The following is a 20088-nucleotide window of genomic DNA, read 5'->3' as shown; positions in this document are numbered from 1 at the left end:
AACTAACATTACTCTATTTCTGCATCTGCAAGATTACATATAAGATGTGAGAAAAGGGGGCGCATGATCCAAAGGACATAATCATAAGAACATCTTTATTTATAGCAGCATTCTTTAGGGATGTGTTTTCCATATAGGAGAGTTACTTATCTTGAAGCCAGTTCTCCATATCCCTTTGGGAGGCCAAGATCCCTATGATAGCCCATATTTGGCTAAGACCAATAGCAGGACACTGAACAGAAAGATCCAAATGAAAGCTGTGTCATACAGATCTGTTTAAACACAGACCAGCATGTATTTTATAAGCTCTGGTATCCACAGATCATGCTGACAATCTCAGATTTTTGTGGTTTGCTTTTTCTTTTTTTCAAACAGTGCTCTGTGAATTTAGGAAAAAGTTAGAATGTGTGGCATGAAACAATGTCTAAATATAAGCAATCAATGTGATTGACTGAATGCCCCAAATATGCACTGTATATGTATTTCTCAGGAAAGGCAGGCAATAAATACATATATTTTGTATATATCATCATTCTCTGAAAAGTTAGACAGTGAGATATACCAGTGTGTGATATATTACGCTGAAAGAATCTTTGCTTGTAGTCAGTAGATATTATTACTTAATCAGACTAGATTCTGCTTCTAAAATATCTCTCTTGCCCCAGATCATATTATTTTGGTGATAAATGCTGGAAGAATAGTTTTTTTTGTATTTTAATTCACAGACTTGTAGTGTGGGTCTTCTTGATTGAATATAGCCTAAGGAGGAGGATGTTAATTTGAGGTCCATTTGAGGGGAAGATATCTCCTTAGATGGGATATAGCTTAATTGTGTACAACTTTAAAAAAAAATCTAAGGTCATTACTTTTTCTCTCCCCCAATTCTTAAAGGGAATTGTGTCTCCTGCAAAATATTGCAACCTACTGGCCTGTGATATAGCCACTATTTGTGGAGCTATACAATTCCATGTAGTGGCCAGTTCTATGTACAAAAGAACACTGGAATGATATATTCCTTTATGGTGTTTGCAGTAGTAGTGGGTATGTTCTGTAAGAGCTCAGAAGAGGTCTGAACAGGGATCTGCAGGGAAGTGGAGTGGTCAGGGCAATATTTGTAACTGAGTTGAATTGCAAAAGAACCAGAGAATATACCTGGTGTAGAAAAACACAACAAAGAAAGAAATTGAGTGAAGGCACTATGAGAGTGAAGGCCAGGAGGCTAGACTGAATGTGGAGTCACTTTACTTTTTGACTTTTACTTGAATTAATGTAGTTTTAAGCCATGCATCTTTAATAAGAAACTGGCTTCTTTATCGGATTAGGGATTTAAAAGGATCTCTTTGTACCCAGTTGGGAAACGAGAGGTTGTCACATGCACATCCTACTCTATTAGTTCCACTATTTCTATGCCCTGTTCCCTCTGCACAAGAGGAATGAGCACGTGTTTCTAAGGTTTATTCTTCAACAGCAAAGAAAAGTTCTTATTCACCCTTCAATAGGCTCTTCATGAAAGTGGACAGGCTGTTGAGTCACCAGAGACCAAGGAAGATATTTGTTATTTTGGATCTTGAGCTTGACCTGGAACTCCTGTAACCCAGTCACTAAGAAAGTATAATGTGTGGTAAACAGTAAAGATTCTACAATCAGATGGGCTCCGTTTAAAACTCAGTTCAGCCACTTTTAGTAATTAACCTTGAGCAAAGCTCCCCTCTCTCTTTGCTTTAGTTTCTTCATCTGTAAAACAGGGGACATATTTGTGCCATAAAATTATTGAGAATTAAATGAGCTAATAAGTATAAAATCATCAGAACATTACCTGAAACAGGGCAAGCACTCAGATGATAGCAACTATTAAAATCATAAAACATTTATACTCTGGGAAATCCAGCATGTGCTAGGTATGTGGAGATCATCATGTAAAGATTATTCAGCAGGAGTAACTCCAACATACAATAGTTGAATGTGCACAATGTGCTAGATACTTTGGGATAATGGAGACACAGTGCCTGCTTATGAGGCATTACAGTCTATTTTACAGGGTTATTGGCATTAAATTTGCTTGCCTAATATGTTGAGCTTACTGAATTGAATTCCCGTTGACTTACAGGAGGATGTTGACAAGGCAGTGAAGGCCGCAAGACAGGCTTTTCAGATTGGATCTCCATGGCGTACTATGGATGCTTCCGAGAGGGGACGGCTATTATACAAGTTGGCTGATTTAATCGAAAGAGATCGTCTGCTGCTGGCGGTGAGTATTATCCAAGCTGGATGGGTAGCTAGAGCTCTCAAAAGCATTCAGCGTTTGAAATGGCAAGTTGTTTTGATTTTAGGGATCGCTATACGCTCTCTACAAACAAAATGAAAACATTTTTTTGTCCCAATGAATAGGCCCCTTAACATTGAACTATTCTCAAATAGTAATCTGCATTTCAATTCTGGATGATGTTAATTTCTGCTCCCATAATAGATTCTACGGTCTAAACTTTGGCAAACCCAAGTTAAACCAAATTTAAAAAATTTCTTTACCTTAAAACTTCTCAGAGGCTTTAATAAGATCACATGAAGTTTGAGTCTCCTAGAATGATATATTAGGTTTATTCAAGCATTTGACCACTGAGCTCTTTTGATGGAAAAACTCAAGTTTGTTAAGGGTGCCCAAAATATTTCTCTAAAATAAATCTTATTTCTCATTAGTCTAGCTCACTAAGATATTTAATAAATGGCTACTTTTTTTCTTCCTGAAGTGTGTCTGTTCACAAGGGTCATAATTAAATGATATTCTTTTTACAGGTGAAAAAGGCAAAAAATAAAAATCCAATTATTAATGTGGTTTATCAAAATCATGTTTTTATGAATACTATTTTTGTTTGTTTATGTTTTAGCAGTTAGATGAGTCAGAGCATAATATAGTTGGGGGAGGGTATTTCCTTGTTTTTGTTGTCTCAATTGGGCATTATGATGAAGCCAATTTAACATAAACCAATACCAGGATCAGGTTTCAAGCAAATTTCATCTTTAGAATCTGAAAGTGGCAGAACAAAGAAGTCTACATTTTAAAAAAATCAACATTAGCATGTATGGTTAATAGCAAGTATGGTTAATCAAAGGACCATTTATTACTCAAATATTCAACATAATTTGAAATACACAAAAGTTCAGAATGAGCAGCTATGTGCAATAAAACTATAGTAATAAAAATGGCCTGTAGGAAGAAAGCAGAAAATGCTAAAACTTGGCTTTTTTCAATTATCTGATTTGTTGACTGCCTGTCAGCATAAGATCCTACTGAGAGAAAAGTACAGGCATACAAAAGTCACATTTGGTTAAATTTTGACATGGTGGAGAGTGTAGTACAGAAACAAATAGCTTTAACAGTTCATCACCTGTGCATTTCTGCCTGGTAACCACCCCAGCAGAGTATTAGATCTCAAAGAGCTTAAGGTCCTGCTTAAGAAGAGAAGCCAGAGGGGAGATAGGTCATCTTATAATGGTTAGGGCACATGAATAGAAAATGTTGAACTTGGGGGAGGAGCCAAGATGGCCGAATAGGAACAGCTCCGGTCTACAGCTCCCAGCGCGAGCGACGCAGAAGACGGGTGATTTCTGCATTTCCATCTGAGGTACCGTGTTCATCTCACTAGGGAGTGCCAGACAGTGGGCGCAGGTCAGTCGGTGAGCGCACCGTGCGCCAGCCGAAGCAGGGGCGAGGCATTGCCTCACTCAGGAAGCGCAAGGGGTCAGGGAGTTCCCCTTCCAGGGGTGACAGACGGCACCTGGAAAATCGGGCCACTCCCACCCGAATACTGTGCTTTTCCGAAGGGCTTAGGAAACGGTGCCCCAGGAGAGTATAGCCCGCACCTGGCTCAGAGGGTCCTACGCCCACGGAGTCTCGCTGATTGCTAGCACAGCAGTCTGAGATCAAACAGCAAGTCGGCAGCGAGGCTGGGGGAGGGGCGCCCGCCATTGCCCAGGCTCGCTTAGGTAAACAAAGCAGCCTGGAAGCTTGAACTGGGTGGAGCCCACCACAGCTCAAGGAGGCCTGCCTGCCTCTGTAGGCTCCACCTCTGGGGGCAGGACACAGACAAACAAAAAGACAGCAGTAACCTCTGCAGACTTAAATGTCCCTGTCTGACAGCTGTGAGGAGAGCAGTGGTTCTCCCAGCACGCAGCTGGAGATCTGAGAACGGGCTGACTGCCTCCTCAAGTGGGTCCCTGACCCCTGACCCCCGAGCAGCCTAACTGGGAGGCACCCCCCAGCAGGGGCAGACTGACACCTCACACGGCCGGCCAGGTACTCCAACAGACCTGCAGCTGAGGGTTCTGTCTGTTAGAAGGAAAACTAACAGAAAGGACATCCACACCAAAAACCCATCTGTACATCACCATCATCAAAGACCAAAAGTAGATAAAACCACAAAGATGGGGAAAAAACAGAGCAGAAAAACTGGAAACTCTAAAAACCAGAGTACCTCTCCTCCTCCAAAGGAACGCAGTTCCTCACCAGCAACGGAACAAAGCTGGACAGAGAATGACTTTGACGAGCTGAGAGAAGAAGGCTTCAGACGATCAAATTACTCCGAGCTACGGGAGGATATTCAAACCAAAGGCAAAGAAGTTGAAAACTTTGAAAAAAATTTAGAAGAATGTATAACTAGAATAACCAATACAGAGAAGTGCTTAAAGGAGCTGATGGAGCTGAAAACCAAGGCTCGAGAACTACGTGAAGAATGCAGAAGCCTCAGGAGCCGATGCGATCAAATGGAAGAAAGGGTATCAGCCCTGGAAGATGAAATGAATGAAATGAAGCGAGAAGGGAAGTTTAGAGAAAAAAGAATAAAAAGAAACGAGCAAAGCCTCCAAGAAATGTGGGACTATGTGAAAAGACCAAATCTACGTCTGATTGGTGTACCTGAAAGTGACGGGGAGAATGGAAACAAGTTGGAAAACACTCTGCAGGACATTATCCAGGAGAACTTCCCCAATCTAGCAAGGCAGGCCAACATTCAGATTCAGGAAATACAGAGAACGCCACAAAGATACTCCTCGAGAAGAGCAACTCCAAGACACATAATTGTCAGATTCACCAAAGTTGAAATGAAGGAAAAAATGTTAAGGGCAGCCAGAGAGAAAGGTCGGGTTACCATCAAAGGGAAGCCCATCAGACTAACAGCGGATCTCTCGGCAGAAACCCTACAAGCCAGAAGAGAGTGGGGGCCAATATTCAACATTCTTAAAGAAAAGAATTTTCAACCCAGAATTTCATATCCTGCCAAACTAAGCTTCATAAGTGAAGGAGAAATAAAATACTTTACAGACAAGCAAATGCTGAGAGATTTTGTCACCACCAGGCCTGCCCTAAAAGAGCTCCTGAAGGAAGCGCTAAACATGGAAAGGCACAACCGGTACCAGCCACTGCAAAATCATACCGAAATGTAAAGAACATCGAGACTAGGAAGAGACTGCATCAACTAACGAGCAAAATATCCAGCTAACATCATAATGACAGGATCAAATTCACACATAACAATATTAACCTTAAATGTAAATGGACTAAATGCTCCAATTAAAAGACACAGACTGGCAAACTGGATAAAGACTCAAGACCCATCAGTGTGCTGTATTCAGGAAACCCATCTCACGTGCAGAGACACACATAGGCTCAAAATAAAAGGATGGAGGAAGATCTACCAAGCAAATGGAAAACAAAAAAAGGCAGGGGTTGCAATCCTAGTCTCTGATAAAACAGACTTTAAACCAACAAAGATCAAAAGAGACAAAGAAGGCCATTACATAATGGTAAAGGGATTAATTCAACAAGAAGAGCTAACTATCCTAAATATATATGCACCCAATACAGGAGCACCCAGATTCATAAAGCAAGTCCTGAGTGACCTACAAAGAGACTTAGACTCCCACACATTAATAATGGGAGACTTTAACACCCCACTATCAACATTAGACAGATCAACGAGACAGAAAGTCAACAAGGATACCCAGGAATTGAACTCAGCTCTGCACCAAGCGGACCTAATAGACATCTACAGAACTCTCCACCCCAAATCAACAGACTATACATTTTTTTCAGCACCACACCACACCTATTCCAAAATTGACCATATCCTTGGAAGTAAAGCTCTCCTCAATAAATGTAAAAGAACAGAAATTGTAACAAACTGTCTCTCAGATCACAGTGCAATCAAGCTAGAACTCAGGATTAAGAATCTCACTCAAACCCGCTCAACTACGTGGAAACTGAACAACCTGCTCCTGAATGACTACTGGGTACATAACGAAATGAAGGCAGAAATAAAGATGTTCTTTGAAACCAACGAGAACCAAGACACAACATACCAGAATCTCTGGGATGCATTCAAAGCAGTGTGTAGAGGGAAATTTATAGCACTAAATGCCCACAAGAGAAAGCAGGAAAGATCCAAAATTGACACCCTAACATCACAATTAAAAGAACTAGAAAAGCAAGAGCAAACACATTCAAAAGCTAGCAGAAGGCAAGAAATAACTAAAATCAGAGCAGAACTGAAGGAAATAGAGACACAAAAAACCCTTCAAAAAATAAATGAATCCAGGAGCTGGTTTTTTGAAAGGATCAACAAAATTGATAGACCGCTAGCAAGATTAATAAAGAAAAAAAGAGAGAAGAATCAAATAGATGCAATAAAAAATGATAAAGGGGATATAACCACCGATCCCACAGAAATACAAACTACCGTCAGAGAATATTACAAACACCTCTATGCAAATAAACTAGAAAATCTAGAAGAAATGGATAAATTCCTCGACACATACACCCTCCCAAGACTAAACCAGGAAGAAGTTGAGTCTCTGAATAGACCAATAACAGGAGCTGAAATTGTGGCAATAATCAATAGCTTACCAACCAAAAAAAGTCCAGGTCCAGATGGATTCACAGCCGAATTCTACCAGAGGTACAAGGAGGAGCTGGTACCATTCCTTCTGAAACTATTCCAATCAATAGAAAAAGAGGGAATCCTCCCTAACTCATTTTATGAGGCCAGCATCATCCTGATACCAAAGCCTGGCAGAGACACAACAAAAAAAGAGAATTTTAGACCAATATCCTTGATGAACATTGATGCAAAAATCCTCAATAAAATACTGGCAAACAGAATCCAGCAGCACATCAAAAAGCTTATCCACCATGATCAAGTGGGCTTCATCCCTGGGATGCAAGGCTGGTTCAATATACGCAAATCAATAAATGTAATCCAGCATATAAACAGAACGAAAGACAAAAACCACATGATTATCTCAATAGATGCAGAAAAGGCCTTTGATAAAATTCAACAACCCTTCATGCTAAAAACTCTCAATAAATTAGGAATTGATGGGACGTATCTCAAAATAATAAGAGCTATTTATGACAAACCCACAGCCAATATCATACTGAATGGGCAAAAACTGGAAGCATTCCCTTTGAAAACTGGCACAAGACAGGGATGCCCTCTCTCACCACTCCTATTCAACATAGTGTTGGAAGTTCTGGCCAGGGCAATTAGGCAGGAGAAGGAAATCAAAGGTATTCAATTAGGAAAAGAGGAAATCAAATTGTCCCTGTTTGCAGATGACATGATAGTATATCTAGAAAACCCCATTGTCTCAGCCCAAAATCTCCTTAAGCTGATAAGCAACTTCAGCAAAGTCTCAGGATACAAAATCAATGTGCAAAAATCACAAGCATTCTTATACATCAATAACAGACAAACAGAGAGCCAAATCATGAGTGAACTCCCATTCACAATTGCTTCAAAGAGAATAAAATACCTAGGAATCCAACTTACAAGGGATGTGAAAGACCTCTTCAAGGAGAACTACAAACCACTGCTCAAGGAAATAAAAGAGGATACAAACAAATGGAAGAACATTCCATGCTCATGGGTAGGAAGAATCAATATCATGAAAATGGCCATCCTTCCCAAGGTAATTTACAGATTCAATGCCATCCCCATCAAGCTACCAATGACTTTCTTCTCAGAATTGGAAAAAACTACTTTAAAGTTCATATGGAACCAAAAAAGAGCCCGCATCGCCAAGTCAATCCTAAGCCAAAAGAACAAAGCTGGAGGCATCACACTACCTGACTTCAAACTATACTACAAGGCTACAGTAACCAAAACAGCATGGTACTGGTACCAAAACAGAGATATAGATCAATGGAACAGAACAGAGCCGTCAGAAATAATGCCACATATCTACAAGTATCTGATCTTTGACAAACCTGACAAAAACAAGAAATGGGGAAAGGATTCCCTATTTAATAAATGGTGCTGGGAAAACTGGCTAGCCATATGTAGAAAGCTGAAACTGGATCCCTTCCTTACACCTTATACAAAAATCAATTCAAGATGGATTAAAGACTTAAATGTTAGACCTAAAACCATAAAAACCCTAGAAGAAAACCTAGGCATTACCATTCAGGACATAGGCATGGGCAAGGACTTCATGTCTAAAACACCAAAAGCAATGGCAACAAAAGCCAAAATTGACAAATGGGATCTAATTAAACTCAAGAGCTTCTGCACAGCAAAAGAAACCACCATCAGAGTGAACAGGCAACCTACAAAATGGGAGAAAATTTTTGCAACCTACTCATCTGACAAAGGGCTAATATCCAGAATCTACAATGAACTCCAACAAATTTACAAGAAAAAAACAAACAACCCCATCAAAAAGTGGGCAAAGGACATGAACAGACACTTCTCAAAAGAAGACATTTATGCAGCCAAAAAACACATGAAAAAATGCTCACCATCACTGGCCATCAGAGAAATGCAAATCAAAACCACAATGAGATACCATCTCACACCAGTTAGAATGGCAATCATTAAAAAGTCAGGAAACAACAGGTGCTGGAGAGGATGTGGAGAAATAGGAACACTTTTACACTGTTGGTGGGACTGTAAACTAGTTCAACCCTTGTGGAAGTCAGTGTGGCGATTCCTCAGGGATCTAGAACTAGAAATTCCATTCGACCCAGCCATCCCATTACTGGGTATATACCCAAAGGACTATAAATCATGCTGCTATAAAGACACATGCACACGTATGTTTATTGCGGCATTATTCACAATAGCAAAGACTTGGAACCAACCCAAATGTCCAACAATGATAGACTGGATTAAGAAAATGTGGCACATATACACCATGGAATACTATGCAGCCATAAAAAATGATGAGTTCACGTCCTTTGTAGGGACATGGATGAAATTGGAAATCATCATTCTCAGTAAACTATCGCAAGAACAAAAAACCAAACACCGCATATTCTCACTCATAGGTGGGAATTGAACAATGAGAACACATGGACACAGGAAGGGGAACATCACACTCTGGGGACTGTTGTGGGGTGGGGGGAGGGGGGAGGGATAGCATTGGGAGATATACCTAATGCTAGATGACGAGTTGGTGGGTGCAGCGCACCAGCATGGCACATGTATACATATGTAACTTACCTGCACATTGCGCACATGTACCATAAAACCTAAAGTATAATAATAATAATAATAATAATAATAAAAGAAAAAAAAAAAAAAAAAGTAAAGAAATATGAAAAAAAAAAAAAAAAAAAAAAAGTAAAAAAAAAAAAAAAAAAAAAAAAAAAAAAAGAAAATGTTGAACTTTACCTGACCATTAAAACGTCAATTATGACAATAATGGCAACACTGGTAGTTTCCTAATTAAAATTCTGCTGAAGGAAACTCACAGATGAAAAATCCAGGCGTTACTTAAGTTTGTGTGAGTAGACTGTGTATACCCAGATGGAATGTAAAAATTAAAAATGATTACTGAGGCATCATTAATTGTCACTGACACTAAGTTGTCACCCACAGTTGATTACAAAATAAGAGAAATCTTGTTGGAATTCTGATAGGACTTAGAAGACTAGGTTTCATTCTCAGATGCTATGTATATATCAAATTGTGACTGATTCCTAGAAAGTTGGTTAGCAGGAGAACATTCAAAATGAGACAGAAAGAGCACTGAGGTTTAGAAATCAGAATCTCACTGTGCTTTGTGCCCAGATCTTGCTATTTGACCTAAAGGAAGTCATTTTAACTCTTAAAAAGTGGAGGTTAGACAAGATGACAAGATTTCTTCTATTTCAAAAATTCCCTAGCACATGATTACTCAAAATATTTACTACATATTTTTAATCTAAAACTTTTATGGAATTTTAGATTTGGTGTTTGACATGTTTTTCAGACAATGGAGTCAATGAATGGTGGAAAACTCTATTCCAATGCATATCTGAATGATTTAGCAGGCTGTATCAAAACATTGCGCTACTGTGCAGGTTGGGCTGACAAGATCCAGGGCCGTACAATACCAATTGGTAAGTATCTTTGAGAAACCACTAATGGTGAGGATAGGAACAAGGAGTTTACTATAGAGCTGAATAATTTCAAACTCTCCCTTTTAAAGATGTCAACCAAATAAGGCAAAATTATTTTCCTCTTGACTTTGAGACAACACTGTTTTCAACTTAGAAGTTCTATTAAAATTCATAAAAGGTCTTTTAAAGTTGTTTCAGCATAATCATGAAGATAACATTATAGATATTTAAGAAAATGTTAAAGTAAGAACATTCCTATGGCAATAATTACTGATCTGAGGCAATTGCCTCTCTAAGGTCCCAAACTTTTTAAAGCTGACCTCTGGAATTATTTATTTGGGTTTTATTCCAATACTGACATTTATATCCTTTCTGTAATGTAATTATTTAAGCCTCTTTACATGTTCCAGTATAAGTCAGTTATAGTCATCTGTGCCTGGTCAAACTCAGTGTAGTTAGACCAGACTAATCAAACAAGCCAGTTCACACGGACTCGTTTCAAATATCTTCAAAGCAAGATGGGACTGTGTTTGCAGCCTAAGTTAAGGATTTGTGTGTGTGAATCTGTGTGTATGTGTTATTTTAGTGGGGTATGCACATAATGGAGTAGAAATACTAAAGATATTTCATGTGAAACATGAAAACACACACATTTAGGAAACAGTATGGGTGGAATTTAATTCATGCAAACCTATGAACTTTAGGAATACAATACCCTCCAGGACTGGCCTTGATGTGCATTTCCAATCCAATTGGAGCATCCAGGAGGTCAGAAGTGATAGCAGAAAGTTGAGAGGAGAGTAAGACCTCGGTGGTACTAAGAAATGTGGCTACTTTAGAACTGTCCTACTTTACTCTGGGACAAAATGGGAGAAGTCACTTAAAACACAAATAGATCTTCATGAAGAGAGTTCTTGCTGAAGCCAGGAAGCTTCTGTGGGAACTAGAACAGAATTGAACGTAAAGCATAATGTATCTCTCTGGATGACCACATTAAACTTTGGGGCACATAAATTGGTCAAATTTAGATGGAAAATAAATGTCTTATACTCCTGTCATTTTCTTCATGTATTTAGAGAATTTGCTATTATTGTTTGGTAGGCAAATAAAATACATTTTAGAACAAGTCAGTGGGAAAGGCTTATTACTCATAGGGAGATTTTCTTTTTAATTCTACTGTTTTTAATTTTACTATTTCTAAAAATCATATTATAACCTTTAAAAAGAATTCTCTTATTGGTAGAACTTTGAGCTACCAGAAACAAATTGGAATGTGGTTCTTCTCTTTGCCAGAGACCTCCTACTTCCTTTCTCGTCCCTTCCCTTTTTTATAACCCTTAGAGAATAAAGATAATTTTCAAATCAGGCCTCCTAGAAGATGAAAGGTAGAATTAATTATCTTTCAGATTTTTTCCAATTTTTCATCTTTGATTTCACCTAACTCAATTTTATGGTTTCTATCATTTCGAATTACTATTTTAGGGCTTCACTTACCATTTTGTGACTAGTTGGAGATATAGATGGTCTTGATCTCTTGACCTCGTGATCCGCCTGCCCTGGCCTCCCAAAGTGCTGGGATTACAGGCGTGAGCCACCGTGCCCGGCCAGATATATGTTTTTAAAATTATTGTCTACACCTTTCTCTCACATCAGCCCCAAACCACCATGTTGTGAATGTCAAATACATTTGTTTATATATGATTGTGTGTGTTTTATTTTTCAGATGGAAATTTTTTTACATATACAAGACATGAACCTATTGGTGTATGTGGCCAAATCATTCCTGTAAGCTTTTCTCCTATATAATTCTCAATTTTAAAAAGAAGAGTTCTTATTCTACCTAATGATGAAGCTTTCTCTAAAACAGATGGATGCTTATGTATTTGTTAAACGTGGAGTAAATGTAAGATTTGTTGAACTTGGTCTCCCTGTGACTAAACTTCTTGCATATGAATTAGATAGTCCGAAAACCTATCTATATTCTGGCATATCTCTTGAGAATGTTTTAATACTACGTCATCCATAAATGTTAACCCTTTACTCTATGGGTTGTTTTTTTTAAAGTTGTATTATGTACTCTTTATAAGAGCCATGCTTTACATGTATATGGCAAGGTGCTCTCCACTGCACATCTGCAGGATAGCATTTTAGTGGAATGTAGTGGGGCCTACTATTCTCCAATGCACTTTCTCATTGAGACATCTCATCATGCAGAACAGTAGCTCCCAGAGTGTTCAACTCATGACACACATTTTTTAATCAAAATGGAAAAAAGAATACCAGAGGCATTTGAAGCACTGCGTGGAATATATTTTACCTTTAGATAAGAGGCTCAGATCCTCCATATTCCTCTTAGAGAAAAGTAGCCTTTTTAAGAGGATTGTGAAGATTTTTTAAGCCCAACAAACAGGAGACTATCTAAATGATTTTATTTTAACTGACATGCTTTAAAATGCCAAACAGAAAAATGGTAGTGAAGTCCTTATGTGAAGAAATGATCATGACTTATCTTTTGCTCCAATGAGATTGAAATATATTCATATCAATATTTTAATGAAATTGCTTATTAATTCAAAAATCCCAATAAATTGATAAAAACTATGTAATTATGAACACTGATAATAGCTGATATGTACTATGTGTCTATGCTAGACCAGTCATTGTATTGAGCACCTGGCCCTCTTTCTTGATTAATCCTCAAGACAGCCTTCTGAGGCAGAGAGGACTATTATCAGCACTCACAGATTATGAAATCAGATGCAGAGAGTATGTAACCTGTGTAAGTTCACATGGCTGGTCAGTGATTGAGCTGAGATTCGAACCCAAGGACTTGGCCTCTGGACCCTGGACATCTTTGTCTTTAGCAAGATATTTTTCCTGGAAAAAAAAGCTACTAAATAATATTATTGGGTAAATAATTACAACAAATGACCTATGTAGAAGGAGAGTAATCATCCTTTTTAAACATTTTTAGATAACTTACAATGTGCTTCATAATAAGCCAAACCATGCAGTGATTTTTTTTTTCCTGGTAGAAAAAGAATTCAACAGCACTTGATTAAATTTTGAGGTTCTCTCCTACTTCCTTCTCATATCTCATATCTGGTTTATTCAGAGCATTTTAGCATTTACTAGTTGCTTTTAGCAATGAAGTATAATATGCCAGATGATTTCACAAAACTACGCAATTATTACATAACATCTACAGGGGGTGTATAATGTGGAAGTTGGACTAGCAAATATGCCTTTTGTAATACAAAGAATCTATTGTTACATATTGCTTTCTAGTGGAATTTCCCGTTGGTTATGCTCATTTGGAAGATAGGGCCTGCACTGAGCTGTGGAAACACAGTGGTTGTCAAACCAGCAGAGCAAACTCCTCTCACTGCTCTCCACGTGGCATCTTTAGTAAAAGAGGTAAGTCTCCCGAAATAAAAATATGCACAAGAACTCAAGAATCCTAAATTACAATAGGAAGACCTCGTTTGTTGCTACTATGAAGTACATTATTTACAGATGGCTCCTGTCCAGTGGGGGGAATACATTTAGCATGACTGCTGGCTGCAATTTCTGGCAGTCACCCGAAATTCATCTCTGCCCAAATGCGGACAGGAAGCCAAACGCAAAGGCTTGGTCTCAAACAGTTACCTTGGGATCACATTTTTGCTTCTTTGTCCAACTCTCATGAACATAAATTCATGTTGAAATTAATGTAGCATTCTTTCAAATGTTGAAACATTAAGTTGGTTTGTACCTGCCACTGATGGCCTAGTGTTTTCTGCAAAATTGTGTAAACTAATCTATGTAAGGTTGAAAGGGCCTCTATGCCAATATGGTTGTTTGTAATATTGGGCCACATTATTTCCAAACACTTTTCAATCTACTTATGAGTGGATATGTTTATATTCAGTTTTCTATTATGAGTTCCTCTGCATTTATCTTCCTGTTCAAAAACAGTAAAAGAGCATGTAAAACATTTTCATCAACTATCTAGATTGTGTTAATATACTTGCAAACTATTCATTGTCCTTTTTTCTTCATCTTACCAAATCTTAAAAAATTAATGTTAATCACTAGAAACTTAAAGTTACAAAACTGAACTTATCTTTTAAAGGTATTATTTATTCAAATTAAAAACAGGGAAAAGAGATGTCAAAATGCAACATTTTGATGCAAATAACGTGAAATTGTAATGTGCCCAACTCAGTTCCCATGCCTTCTACCTGAATTCTTTAATGAAGATTGAAATCAACCTGTGATGTTGAATCATGAATGGGATGACAGTATTTACTTAACAATTTACTAAGTAATGCCAATGGGAATTTGCAACTCAGCAGTTATGCCCTCAACAATCAATAACAGCTAGGAACTAAAAAATGTGAGATCCCTTCAGCTTCTTATTTTTGCTGATGGGAATAATAAACATATTACTTACTTTCTACATAAGTAACTTACCAAACACTTTTTTACATGCAATCTTTTTGAGTTAGCATTATGAAATTTGAGAGAGCCATCATTGGAGCAGTGATTCATAGAGTATGGACTTACCCTGACAAGAAATTGTCCCTCAATAATGCAACCCTTGAAGTTATTTTTTAATGTGTGCTTAGAAATGACATAATAAGACTAAAGAATAGAGCCAGTTGGGTGAATTATTTTTTTCTAGAGCATCTCATAAGGTTGGCATTAAGAGACAACCTCAATCCCCTACTCTCCTCTTTTTTTGAATTAAATTCTTATATTGTAACTTTTAAACTTTTTATCTTTTTAGGCAGGGTTTCCTCCTGGAGTAGTGAATATTGTTCCTGGTTATGGGCCTACAGCAGGGGCAGCCATTTCTTCTCACATGGATATAGACAAAGTAGCCTTCACAGGATCAACAGAGGTAATATTATTTACTCAGGGCAGAAGTTAAGAATGTCTGCATTGCCAGCTATGAAGTATGTTTTATGTAACTATTTTTGAGCCAACAATTTTAAAACAAAAACTCTTTTTAATGATTTGTTATTTATTTTAGCCTTCAAACATATGGATAGAATATAAGCAGATGTAGTTTGAATGACATGATGCACCTATTTAAAATCAGAATGAGAGTAAACTATTTTTAGTATGTTCATTACTTTCTCTGATGAGAAATATGGCTGCTGAGACCTTGTCATATTATTAGGAAGATTTATAATAGAAAATTAGGCCGTAGTGATTTGTATGAATGAATATGATTTTATCCTATAGGTTATGAAAATTAAATAGTAGAGCCTCACCCTTTGCACCTTATTTGGGATTGTCTTTCTCCTGGACACTGTGAAAGAGAGCCAGAAACTCAGCTTCCCTCAGTGGCACCTAGACTAACTTTTCTGCCTCTCTGGCTTGAACTTGACCATCCTAAAAGTTAAAGAAAAAGACCCCAGCCACAAAGGAGAAGCGGCGGGCAGGAGGGAGAGCAGACTAGAAGGTGAAGTTTGGGAAAATAGATCCCCATTTATTGATGATGTTCTATCCTAAGCAAAGGAAAGTGGTGGAAGCATACTGTACCATGCAAAAAAAAAATTATTGAGTCATTCTATTAAATTATGTGACTTTGTTAGATGCTCAATGCAAAAAATAATGTATGTTATTCATTGGTACACCGTATAGACAGTGAAGAGTGAGCTTCACTCCATCTTAGAAAGCTGCTGACAACAAGAGACAAGGCAGGGTGTGATAAGGTACTAAGGTATGTATAAAATGCAGTAAAAAAGGTTCACAGGAAGGAACGATGATGTCCCAATGGGTACTAGAACTAGCTCTGGGTTTTGAGGAATTGTTACTTTTTTAACTTCCTGGAAGTTGAGAAGCAAAAAGGACATTCCAGATAGTGTGGTGAGCATAATTTGATTATTTTATAATCTTAATTATTTACTCCAATATAAAGGCAAATTTACATAGCAAACAGAAATGGTGGAAAATCAAACTTTATTTTTCTTGGTCTTTTTAAAATGAAGTAAATAAATATATGTATGTCTTATTTGTTTTTCACAGATGTAGAGTAAAAAAAGTTTGCCTTCTGCAAGTCCCTAATTGAGATAGGGAAAAGCAAACCCCACAGTCAAGACTTATTGTAGACAAAACAAGTGGGAATGTTCAAGAAATGGCAATATATTTAAAAATGGTGACGCCACAGGTTGAAATCATACGAGAGGAATAAAGGTGAAAATTCCTCAGCCTAGAATTCTAGACCCTCCCCAATAGGGAATCCATGTACCTGTTGAGGTCTGTCCAACCCATGGCCAGGGATGGCTTTGAATGTGGCCCGACACATTTTTTTTTCATTCTCATCAGCTATCTTTACTGTTAGTGTATTTTATGTGTGGCCCAAGGCAATTCTTCTTCCAATGTGGCCCAGGGAAGCCAAAAGGTTGAACAACCCTGGTCTAGATCCTATGCCTACTCCTTCTCCAGGTCATCTGGACCAGGAGCTACTGTTTGCTGATCTCATCTTCAGCATCAGTTTGTGTTCGCTCATCCATGATCTCCTATAACATTGGGGGAGCACTTTACCTGTCTTAAAAAAAATCCCTCGAGATTAAAAGTCTAGAAAATATCTTGGTTTAAATTCTGACTCTACCCCTCCTAGCAGTGTATCTTTAAAAAGTTAAGTAGCCTTACTAAATTTGAGTTTCTTCATTTGTAAAATGGAGATGAGATCAACTTCACTGAGTTGTACAGAATACAATTAAATGAGCTAATGAGTAGTAAAACATTTATCACCCTACTGAGTGCTCAGTACATGCCATATGTCCTCTTTCCTCCCATACTTTTTAATTTTGCACACTAGTTTACACAGTGTGAGAAAAAAGCTTCCTGTCCCAATATTTCTTTTTCTCCATCTCTGCCACTCTGCCCCATCTCTTCCTGATTATTCCATGTATCTTTTCCTTCCCCCAGGATTTTAGTTCATACTTGGCCATAACCTGCTCTAAACTTGCTCCCACACGTTCCCTCTCTGGCTTTCTCCTTGCCTCTACAGTCCCAGGAGCAGAGCAGCCTAAATTTTAAAATACCCCATCTGAGTTCCCATTGTCCACCACATATAATAACAGTGCCTGCTTATTGCCTTGTTATGTGTCTCTCTCCCTTGCTGATTATCCTCAAAGACAGTCTTATTCATTGTTATCTCCAGAAACCATCAAAGTAAGAAATTCTAAAGAAGTATTAGAGAATTAAATGTGAATAACACGATTTTAGGAGCCACAAAACCCATCATACTTTCAACTCCTGAAACTTAGCTCCATATTCCCTGGAACTTCTTTCTGGATTTTCTTTTAGCTTCACATTTGTTGCTTGGCAGATATTAAGGAACTTGATAAATGTCATGAAAGAGGCAAACAATCGACTGTATCCTTTGTGTTCATTGTAACAATGACCCCCCATTCTAATAACACTTTTGGCAAGGTAAGAATTTTTTTTTTTTTTTTGAGAGGAGTCTTGCACTGTCACCCAGGCTGGAGTGCAGTGGCACGATCTTGGCTCACTGCAAGCTCCACTTCTGTGGTTCACGCCATTCTCCTGCCTCAGCCTCCCAAGTAGCTGGGACTACAGGCACCCACCACCACGCCCGGCTAATTTTTTTGTATGTTTAGTAGAGATGGGGTTTCACCGTGTTAGCCAGGATGGTCTCGATCTCCTGACCTCATGATCTGCCCGCCTCAGCCTCCCAGAGTGCTGGGATTACAGGCATGAGCCACCGCAATATCCCATTAGATTCATATAAAATAGAACTCTACCCACATTGTGCAAGACGTAATAAGTTAGACCATTTTCATGAGCATTTGCTACTTCTGCTCCACATGACAATGCCACAGTATCATGGAATACACTGTTTAGCCATAGTCTTAATAGTTCTTATCTTTTCTTCATTGCATACTCCTTTGAGAAAAATGATAAACGTTTACTTTTCTCCAAATAAGGGAATGAAATCATGAGACAAAAATTAATGTCTCTTTGTTTTGACTTTAGCTAGACTTTTTGGAAAACTCAAGCCTTTTATTTGCCATCTAAACTTGTGCTAAGCAAAAGTGTAGCCTTTCTTTCTCATTCATACTTGTAACCATTCTTCATCCTAGTTCTTTTGACATCTGTAGCTTTTACAAAAATATATCTGATTTTATTACCTTCTCCAAGGCAAAAGTTATCTACTTTAATGGAGTTACTCCAGTAAACCTAAATTAAACAAATAAAAAAAGTTCAGAAAGAATTTAGAGAAATCAAAGGGTGACGGGTAAGTAAATTTTTTATCTACAAAACTGAAAACTACTTAACACCTTGAATGAAAATTCAGTTTCTGAAAGTGGTCATAAGAAGTGTGTTGTAGAATGGCATATAAGAGAAATTTCAGACAGGATTTCCCTAGTGCAAATCTCCTTTTAATTTATTTTTCATTAATCTTTTAAGGGTTTGATTTAGAAACATAAAATATTTAAATAAGATGAAAACATTAGCATATTAATGCCCTATTCTGTAATGCACAGTAGCAGTTAGTTCAGTAACCACATAAAATCTAAACATACACTCACTAAACATCTATTTCTCTCTTGTTCAGTTGGGATAGAAACTTTTTATTAAAATCTGACATGTGGAGTAAAAAAAAGAAACCTAGAAAATAAAAGAAGCAAAATAGTGAATTGCCTTTAAGAAAGAAAGGCAAAGAACATGTTGGTGGATTAAGGCTGCCATACAAATAATAAAAAAGAAATAATTGTAGAACCAGCCAAGTTTTTAGAGATAGAAAAACCAGAAACAACTATAGTAAGTAATCTTGATGGGAAGTGATCCACAAAGGAAAAAATAATTGAAAACAAAGTCTTGCTCTGAAAAGAGCAAACTAGCATTAAAGAAGAAACCAGAACTGTAGGATTCCAGCTAACTGAAGTAGCTGCACAGATCCCATTTCTTTCATCCAGTTCCACTGTTCAAAGGTGTGTGTGTTGGGTGGGAAGACAGAGAAAGAAAGTGATAGAGAGATGACTGTCAATCCGCAATTAAATGAGACTTCTGTCATAGATACTAATGAGGAGAGGTAGGCAGTGATACGTTATTCTTACTGCTACCACAGAGTTAACAATCTATTTGGGAAATGTATTTCTATATAAATGATACAATCTGGATCAGACTCTGAAGGAGACTTCATGAGGTTTTTTGGGAGACTAGAAAAAGAAATGGTCCTGTCATTTCTTCTAGCATCTGACGTAGTGTCATCAGAGAGGGATTTAAGGAGAAGCTAAGATATGAGCTGGACCCCTAAGAAGAATAGAACTAGAAGGCAGTCCAGGTTGGGGTGGACAAATAATGAGAAGAAGGATGAGATTCAAGAGGTAGTGAATATGTCAGTTAGACTGGATAGAGTTATCTGGATGCCAGAAGAGGGATTAAAAAATGAAATAGCTAAGTTGTGACTGGGTCATGATAAGTCTGATCAATCTGAAGAGAGATGATATTCTGATTAAAATTAAAAATAACCTCCATAGCCATCAATATCACTTATCCATGTTCTATATCTCTGCTTTCTTGCTGATGAAAAATCAGCATTTTTCTGATTCCTTTTGTCTGTATGCTTGGATGAGGGAGCTTTTTTATATCTAAAGGTGCCAGATCTTTAAAAATGCCATTTGCCAGAGAATCACTTGAACCCGGGAGGCGGAGGTTGCACTGAGCCGAGATTGCGCCACTGCACTCCAGCC

At 37.9% G+C, this 20088-nt stretch overlaps 1 protein-coding gene across 1 annotated transcript in view; it reads left to right on the top strand.

The window, feature by feature from the left end:
* Nucleotides 1–20088, top strand: part of ALDH1A1 (aldehyde dehydrogenase 1 family member A1) — a gene marked incomplete at its 5' end in the record, with an annotated part of 58322 nt that overhangs the window by 19986 nt on the left and 18248 nt on the right. The window contains 5 exon segments of the mRNA NM_001134137.1: nucleotides 2108–2248; nucleotides 10243–10372; nucleotides 12096–12157; nucleotides 13661–13789; nucleotides 15144–15257. Coding sequence (NP_001127609.1) covers nucleotides 2108–2248; nucleotides 10243–10372; nucleotides 12096–12157; nucleotides 13661–13789; nucleotides 15144–15257 — 576 coding nt within the window.

The sequence above is a fragment of the Pongo abelii genome, chromosome 13 (genome assembly GCF_028885655.2).
Source record: "Pongo abelii isolate AG06213 chromosome 13, NHGRI_mPonAbe1-v2.0_pri, whole genome shotgun sequence".
In the NCBI taxonomy this organism is placed as follows: Eukaryota; Metazoa; Chordata; class Mammalia; order Primates; family Hominidae; genus Pongo; species Pongo abelii.
This window is presented reverse-complemented; position numbering and strand designations above follow the sequence as displayed.